The 8,993-nt window shown below is 40.4% G+C and overlaps 1 protein-coding gene across 6 annotated transcripts in view; it reads left to right on the forward strand.

Moving 5' to 3' along the window:
- KIF23 (kinesin family member 23) overlaps nucleotides 1-6,251 on the forward strand; it is a 46,246-nt gene extending 39,995 nt beyond the window's left edge. For all 6 annotated transcript variants that reach the window (XM_073653485.1, XM_073653486.1, XM_073653488.1 and 3 more), the window contains one exon: nucleotides 3,999-6,251. In XM_073653485.1, coding sequence (XP_073509586.1) covers nucleotides 3,999-4,014 — 16 coding nt within the window. In that variant the 3' untranslated portion in view covers nucleotides 4,015-6,251. The remainder of the gene's footprint in view (nucleotides 1-3,998) is intronic.
- Nucleotides 6,252-8,993: the final 2,742 nt, after the last annotated feature.

Below are 8,993 nucleotides of genomic sequence, written 5' to 3' on the forward strand. Positions count from 1 at the left end.
TAATATGATGATTGCAATATATTAAGAGGATAGACACTTTGATTGGAGGAGTCCTTTCATTTTAGTTAAATATTTAATTTTAATATTTGAATCCCTATTTTGTCCTTTTTTAGCTAAACTTGGTTCATATTTTTTTAAAACACAACTCTATATAGTCCCCTCCCACCACACTTCTGTGACATCGCTTCCGGACGGCCTCTGTATCCCTGCCTTCAGCAATGACTTGTAGTCACCTAGTTGTTGCAGCCGTCATGTGTTAATATAACACAATGCCATCACCAAAAATCAGAATTTTGCAGCATCTCCTTCCCTACTAGACGCACTTACACAATAGACAGTCAGCTACTGTAGCGTGCTGAATTCATCAGGAGGCGGCTTCCCTGCCCCACAGGGTGGTGATTGACAGGTGGGTGTGTATCCATGTGTGCATTCAGTGCAGAGAGGGCGGCGGCAGCGCTGTCCTGAGATTAGAACTGAGGTATTCTTAGCGCTTCTAGCCACAAAACAGCATTTTTGTTTTGTCTAATAGGGGTACAGGTCTGTAGCTGGAATATGTGGCAGTATTTATTTATTTTATTTTTTTTAAGCTAGCAGGTCTGTTTTTTATTTTTTATTGAGGGATTTTTTTTTTTACAATGTAAAATGGGGGAGGGAATAATAACAAAATGTACATATACATATCCATTTCCATATCTGAATTTAAACTTCACAAGGAGAGTGGACTGTAATTGAAAATCAAGGGTAATGGAGGGAGGGTAAGAAAGGAAGGGATAAGGGAGAAATCCGTTCAGGGAAAAGGAGGGTAAGAGTATGAAGGGGAGGTAAGAAATGGGAAAGAAATAAGATCCGCTTACTAAGGAAAAGGAAAGACATAGAAACAGATCGTCTAAGTATTGTTAAACCATGGGTGAACAGTTGAAAGGATTATTCAGCAATTGTAATATAAAAGTGTAAAATCTGACAAACATAAATATGTTTATGAACGAGCTCTTACCTAGAGGGAAAATTGTGTTCCAAGAAGACCATCTGGAGCAATAAATTATCTCTTGGGGTATGAGATAATTCAAACAAATTATGAGTTGAAAGTTTTCGATTTATTCTCAGGAAGAGCAGGGGGATCCATGGATTTCCACTTTGAGGCTAAGAGGGACTTTGTGGTAGCAATTATATGTAAGGCAATATTCCGAATTTCTTTTAGGAAGTAAATTTACTTCCAGAGATAAAGATGTTGAGGGATTTCTTCCAAAGAATTATAGAGTTCCTTCAACAGTCGAAAGATTTCTTTCCAGAGCAATATGAGCTTTGGACAAAATATACGTATGAGGTTCCTCTTTGTCCACAATTTCTCCAGCATAGGTCTGATTGTTCTGCAAAAACTTTAAATCTGACGGGCGTGAAATACCAGCCGTTTAGTTAAAGTAGTTTTCATGCGGAGTAGCATTAATATTAGATTTAAAAGTCCATTCAATCACCTCTTCCCATTTTTCTGGAACAAAATGCATGTTCAAGTCTTTTTTCCCATTTTATCATGTGATTTGACAGTTCAAAGAATACATCAGAGTCAAATACAGAGTATAAGTTTAGTATTCCATATATAGTGTGAGATTACCTGAGAGCATTTATGGCTCTCGGGAGGGATAATGGGAGAGAGAGTTTTTCTAGTATATTTCCTAAGTTCTAAAAAAATGTATAATTCCTCTGTGAGAATCTAAGCTATTGGAAATTAAGTATTTTATATCTAGTTTGGGGCCAATAATTAGATAAGAACAATTTGTGATCCCAAGTCTTTCCCATTTCTCAAATGGGAAGTTGGGCAGAGCTGTTTGGAAGACAGAAATTGGAAGTTTTTCCAAGGAAAGCTTGGAGCTAGCATGTTTTGTTAACTTCGCTAGCTTTTTCCATATCGAGATAGTTGAGCATATAACATTAAATGATCTGGTGACTGAAGAGTAGGATCAAGTAAATATGAGAGAATCACTGAAGATAAAGGTAGGTTTTGATTATATGATCTTTCCATTACTGTCCAAGGAGATTCTCCATATGCTGGAAAGTCAGTTCCTGCTCTGCAGTAAAATATTGGTTTCATAATATGCTTGCATATTGGGTAAGCCAATACCGCCTCTTTTTTGAATAGTAAGGTCTTTGCTATTCTGGGATGTTTGGTCTGCCAAATATATTGGGATAATTGTTTGAAGTTTTTTTTAAATCCAGACATCTGGTATTGGGATAGTCCTAAATATATACTGAAGCTTAGGTAGGATCATCATTTGATAATACTTCATGGCTTGGTAGAGTCATCTTATGTTTTTTTCGATTTTTATCAATTGTGTTTTGAATCTGTTTTGAGATGTTAAGTAAATTCTCGTCTAGTATTTTGTATGTTGGGTTTGTAATAATGATTCTTAGATATGAAATACCGGATTTTTCCCACGAGAGAGAGAACTCTGGATTGACAACGAAGGATCTATAGGAAAACTTACAATTTTAGATTTATTTTTTTTTTAACATTGATTTTGTAAAAAGAAACGAAGGATTTTCTTTTTTATTATTACTAATAAAACTGATTTTATCTTAGTGAGTTGATCCAGTCTGTAAGGCTGTGTGCCCACGATGCGTTTTTAATGCGTTTCTGCAGCATTTTTGCAGCTGCGGAAATTCATTAAAAACGCATGGTAGAAGGTCTGCTATGTTCCCCAATGATAATCCGCATGTGCTGTGCACGTGCTGTGGAAATTTCCGCTGCGGATTATCATTGCGGAAAAAAACGCAGCACTACCAATTATTTTGCGGAAGTGCTGCGTTTTCGCCGCCATTGACTTGCATTAGAACGCGCCAATTCCGCAAGACTGCATCTGTACTTGCGTAATTGGTGCGTTCTAATGTGCGGATGGTACCCGGGTGTAGAGGAGAGGAGAGTCTCATCCACACCCAGGTACCATTAAAAAAATCTGTAAAAAAAGAATAAAAAAAATAAACGTATATTTACCTTCCGGTGGCCCGCGGTGCGCTCCTCCTTGCTTCCCGGCACTTCGCGGTGGATTGAAGGACCTGCGCTGACGTCAGTCATGTGACTGGTCACGTGACGCTGACGTCAGCAGGTCTTTCAATCCACCGCTGTCGGCAAGGGAGAACGGAGTGAGCAGGACACCGGGGGCCATCGGAGGGTAAGTATACATTTATTTTTAACCACTCTCTCGGGTCACACTATATAAATCCATGCAAACGGCATAGTGTGACCTAATTGTCACAAGCACTTTCCAAGTGATGCTAATCTCTTGGAAAGCGCTTGTCAATCCTCATGCGGAAATGTCAGTGAATAACGCTCCATTTCCGCATGTACAATCCGCATGTGTTTTTTCTGCCAGGGAGATGCAGAAACACTCAGGAAAAAATCCTGAGCATTTCTGCATCGTGGGCACATAGCCTAAAGGTTATTGAGGTATCATCCTCGAAGAAGCCTATTTTGTACGGTCTATGATTCATAGTTATGTCTTTATCAGGTTTTTGACTCTTATAGCTTGCAGGTCTGTTTTTAAAGACGTTGTACAGGATTTATAAAGCCTGGCTGTTCTCCTTTAGACTCGGCACCACACCGCTCCACAGCTTTTCTGCTATTGCAACTCGGCCACATTCACTTTAATAGAGCTTGGTGCTATATCAAAGATGCAAACCATGGGCAAGTGCGGAGAGGTTTATAAAGGAAAGTGGCCATGTTTTCTAATGCTTATAAACCCCTTTAACAATTTTCCTGTGTTTTTTGACGTACAGTGATATATATTACCAGTGAACATTGTAATAGTTAAAAATGGATCCAGTGTGAACAGTCCTGTAATGACATTCCCACATGATGCTGATGCGTTTCAGGCCTTGTGTCCCTTATAACATAAATGGTGGGGAATGCAGGATCTAAATGCTTTTTTCCCCTAACAACATTTCTTACAATACTGGTGTGCAGTTAGACATGTAATTAATGTTCCTTTTTTTATTTTTATTTCTAGACGCAGAAAACCTTGAATGCCAGTAATGGTTCACAATGGACTGCGTTCAGCTCCAAGACATCAGGGCGGTCAGGCTTGTGTGTACATAGAAGAAATCCGAAGAATTTTTTAGCAAGCTGTTACTCTGCCTGCCCACCCGGAGTTTACTACCTGGCAGACTGTGTTTTTTTTTTTTGTTTGTTTTTTTAATACAATTTTGCTCCGTATATTTTATGCAACCTTTCATGAGCTCCAATCCTTTATCCCAGCATATACAGCTTTGACATTTTGTAGACTTGGTCATTCAAAGGGTTTTATCTTTTTCTTTGTCCTGCTGCTGTTTCTTAAGTAGCAAAATGCACTTTACCAAAACTGTTCATCTAAAAACACTGTATTTAATATGTCCCAAGTATTGTACAGGGTTCCTAACGTCGGTGGGAGCTAGGAGCCAATGTGCTGATGGCACGCAGGCTGGTAGGGAGGACTTAATAAACCTTCAGTGGCTTCCATGTGAACATCTTGGGCTTTGTGAATTTCCCTGATTGTGCTCAAAGCAGCTGAAGAGATGACACTGAACATTATTCTCTAAGCTTCCAGCCCCAGATTGGTAAAACCATGTAATGTCCTGTACATGGGGTATGAGATTGGAAAGCGACACCAGATCATCTGCCAATGGTTACACTACAGGGAATCTTCACTGAATCATATGTAATTGCATCAGATCACCAGTAGAGGGGGATATTACTGGGTTTTTTTTCTTCTAGAATTATTTCAATACTTTTAGGCTGTGTGCCCACGTAGCATTTTTCAAGCGTATATGCTGCGGAATTTCCGCAGCGTAAACGCTTGAAAAACGCATGTGTATCCGCACCCCATGGTCCCCAATGGGATTCCGCAAGTTCTATGCACATGCTGCGGATTTTTCCGCAGCGTTTATGCCGCGTTCAAAAATCCGCAGCATGTCATTTAATTTTGCGTTTCCGCAAGCGGAATTGCCTTTATCCAATGCATAAAAAACGCAAGGCAATTCCGCATGTGGAAAACGCGTGATAAACGCGTGATAAACGCGCGATAAACGCGTGCGGAATTCCGCATGCGTTTTTCCGGGAGAGGACTTGCATTTATGCAGCAGAAATTTTCTGCTTCATAAATGCAACGTGGGCACATAGCCTTAACTGACCAGATTTTGTTTTCTTATCTATTTTTACAAGTGGCTTTAATCATCACTTACACTTTTTACATGCACTTACTATTTCTCAAGATTTAATGTTGAGTTTGGTTTTTATATTATAATATATATTATAATATTTATTTCTACCAACATTATTTCCACTAACAAACTCCATAATGTGATTTGATGGCCGTATCTTTTGTGTTGTATCACCCTTCCCCCAACAGTCAGGTACACTGCATCCATGTGCGAAACTTATGTTGTGGCGCACTCAGTGCTCCTCAATGCTTTCCTTTTTGTCTTTTTTGCTACAGTCACCTGCCTGCTCTCCATTACGATTTACCTCTTGTTGGTGAACATGTGGAAAACTGAATATATGCCCTCTTAAAAGTGTCTGTTAGGTTAAAAAAAAATTCCTTTTAAAAGTAATTTCACCAGATTTTTGCTATGTGATGTAAGGGCAGAGACCCTGATTCCAGAGATGTTACTTAACTGGGCTGCTTGCTGCATGTTTAGATTAAAATTACTGTGTTCTGTGCTGCAGATCTGAGTGCTGTATAACCCTGCTCACACCACTCACCACTGATTGGCAAGGGGTTACACAACTGGATGACTAACAGAAGTCTAATTGTCTTGTGCCATATATTCTACTAATCAGTGATTTTATTTAAACTATACAACAAGCAGCCCAGTAAGTGACACATCACTGGAATCAGGGTCTCTGGTCCCACACCATGCTGCTCTCACATTACATAGCAAAAACCTGGTGACAGATTCCCTTTAAACTTGGAGTTCACAGAGCTTTAATAGCAACACAGATGTACGTTGGCATCAGTCGTATGTGAATCTTTATTGTACTGCACAACAGTAACTGAAAACCAATATTTATATATACCGTAAATGCTTTTTTTTTACTAAAATCTCAGTATAACACCAACTCATTACTGTCATCTGCCCTTTTCACATACCCATTCTAGTTCTTGTATATGATGTTGGTCCATCTTTTTTTGTGTGTAAATTATGAAGTTGCTGTGCACATTTGTCAATCATGGTAGCCTAGTCTTCTATTCTACAACTGTAATAAAGTCCTCTTCTGTAAGGCACCTGTCTTTTAGACCTTTTTGACACAGAGGTGACATTCTCTGGTAGCATTGCCACCACCTTCTATCCAGGGCAATAACAGATGATTCGGTCTTCTGGTAGATTCTGTATAGGAGAGAAGTAAACTTGAATTCTATGTGGAAACAGCAATAGGCAGACATCCTACAGTCAGAGTATATGATCACAAGCCCCCTCCTCCAGCCCATGCATGGAGAACAGAGGCGTTCTGGCCTCACCATTCCTTGTGCGCCAAATAATGCTTAGATTGGGGCTTGTGATGATGGAACTTTCCTATTAGATGTCAAGTTGAGGAGCAACTTTAACTTTTCAGGACAACTGCTCCAGCCCTGTGAATTCTTAATGTACTTTCAATAAAGAGATCAAAGTTATTCTCCCTTATGCTGGATCTGTCAGAAAATAGATCATTGTGAACCTGTCATGGCGGTTTGGAGACCTAAATCCTGATGTCAGTTTCCCTTTGAAAAAAAAAAAATCAATTCGCCATAGATATGAGACAGTGTCAAGACCCCAATACTTTCTACAGTTTGTCAACAATCTCGCGCTTATACTCTCCAGGCAGGGAGACCTTAATACTAACCATAGGAATAAGATTGTTCAGCAGACAAAGGGTCAAATGTAGATGATTTGTGACTGGTATTTGTCAATTTATTGCATTTTTTTTCCACCGCATTTTGAATTATTGCTTTTTTTGGGGTGGAAGTGTGGGATAACAGAAAGGAGTAAGAACATTGTTTAAGTGCAGAATTAACAGGAGATTATACTGTACTATAAAAAAGTGCACATTCATTAGTGGGCCTGTAAACCCTTTGGATTTGTTTTGTAGTAACTAAATGTGTAGAATATGTGGTACTATTCCCTTGCAGCCGAAGAACATGTCCACGAGTTATCGCACAACTTGTGTTCATTCATGCTTTTGCAAGTGGCCGTGTCTTTCGCCCACAATGTGGGGTCAAAGCAGTATTCCCTTTTTATATCCATGTCTTCAGATGAGCGCTCCCAGTATTTAATGAATGGGATAGCTGCGTGGATCAGTGGGGATGTCATGTGGGCAATGCTCACCTCTTGATGTGGAAGTGATCGGTGCTGGACCACCTCTTTTAATCTGATTTTGTGGCCAGAGGAGGAGAATGACTAAGAGCTTATTAGGTCTACATGTGTGAACCATAGACTGGGATATAAGAAAACCCTTCTCCGATGTCAGGGTTATTACTTTTGCATTTGTGGTTATGAACTGATGTTGTGCAGCTGAACTGTTGGGGTATGTGCACACGGTCAGGAATGGCTCCGGATTACACGCAGTGCACTTGCGCTGTGTGCAATCCGCAGCGGCCAGATGTTACAGCATAGTGGGTGGGATTTGTAGAAATTCCATGTCCACTATATGTCTCCGTGGACCTGCGGATCACCCACAGAGATGGACATGCAGCGTGTCTTTCCAGACCGCAGCATGTCAATTTCTCTTGCGGAGACTCGATCAGTGCAATCTATTGATTGCGGTGAATCTGCTTGTGTTCAATGAACACATGCGGATTCACCTGCGTGCAGCACTTTGGATGCAGCATAAAGTATACTGCGTTCATAGCGCTGCCAGAAAGGATTGTGTGCCCATACCCTTAGGGTGGATTCACACGTTGCAGAAACTTCTGTAACTGGAAACGAGTTCTGTTCATCTGAGTAGGGTTGTTTGATGGTAACACGTGGATTTTTGTATTTCTCCAAATAAAGGGGACAGTCATATTTTCTGCAGCTTGTGATCCCACCCTTAGAGACACATAGACCTGATTCATCAAGCAGTTTTCTGGTATAAAACTACTTCAAATGTCAAGTGGTTTATTTGCGCAACTCTCACTTGGGTTTTTTAATGCAGATCCTGACCTGCTCCATTAACTTTTTGAAAGTTGGGTATACTCAGCCACACCCCCTCCCAGCCAAGCTCAACCCGACCAAATTCATCAAAATTTCTAACACAAACGCAGCATAAATTATGACAGAAATGTACTCCAGTTTTGACTTTGCAGTCGTGTATGGCAGCTGAAAAGTGTGCCCAAAGCATCAAGAGGCGCATCTTACCCCAGTGTGCAAAATTCCAGTCTGATAATTCTGTACCCGTGATTAATCAAATCAGACTATTTCTAAGCTCCAAGACTGCAGCCAATCACTTCTGAGTGGTCCGGGTACATCTGCAGCGTCCTGTGAGAAATTACGCTTACAGGGAACCAACAGGTCATCTGATTTATGCTGCCCAAAACACAGATTGCAGCCTGAATCGCATTCTGCCTGTACCATTGCACATGTATATTTTTCTCTGGAACACTGACCTGTTAGAGACAATATACTTTTAAAGGGAACCTGTCAGCAGGATTTTAGACCCCAAACTAATATATATGTATAATTTATGACATGTCCTTTTAATATTGATGGTTATAGCTTTTTGTTTTATAAGTCAATGTCTCCATTTTATAGAAATCCATTGGCAAATTTTTGTGCAATTAAGGTACAATTGCAGAGGGCTTGTCCCTCCACATACAGCACTCCGGCCTCTATCCCACCACCCAGACTGCGATTTCCTGAGAACTTGCACAAGTTCTCGGCCAGGTGGACAGGTCACAGAAGAATGCCCTGTCATTCACTGAAAGGAGACTGGCGGTGGCTGGAGAAAGAGGGAGAGAGGCTGGAAAGTTGTACGTGCAGGGTCAAGCCGCATGCATTTGCGGTTCAATTCC

The sequence above is a fragment of the Phyllobates terribilis genome, unplaced genomic scaffold (assembly GCF_046119375.1).
Source record: "Phyllobates terribilis strain yellow unplaced genomic scaffold, ASM4611937v1 Scaffold_11__3_contigs__length_659146591, whole genome shotgun sequence".
Classification (NCBI taxonomy): Eukaryota; Metazoa; Chordata; class Amphibia; order Anura; family Dendrobatidae; genus Phyllobates; species Phyllobates terribilis.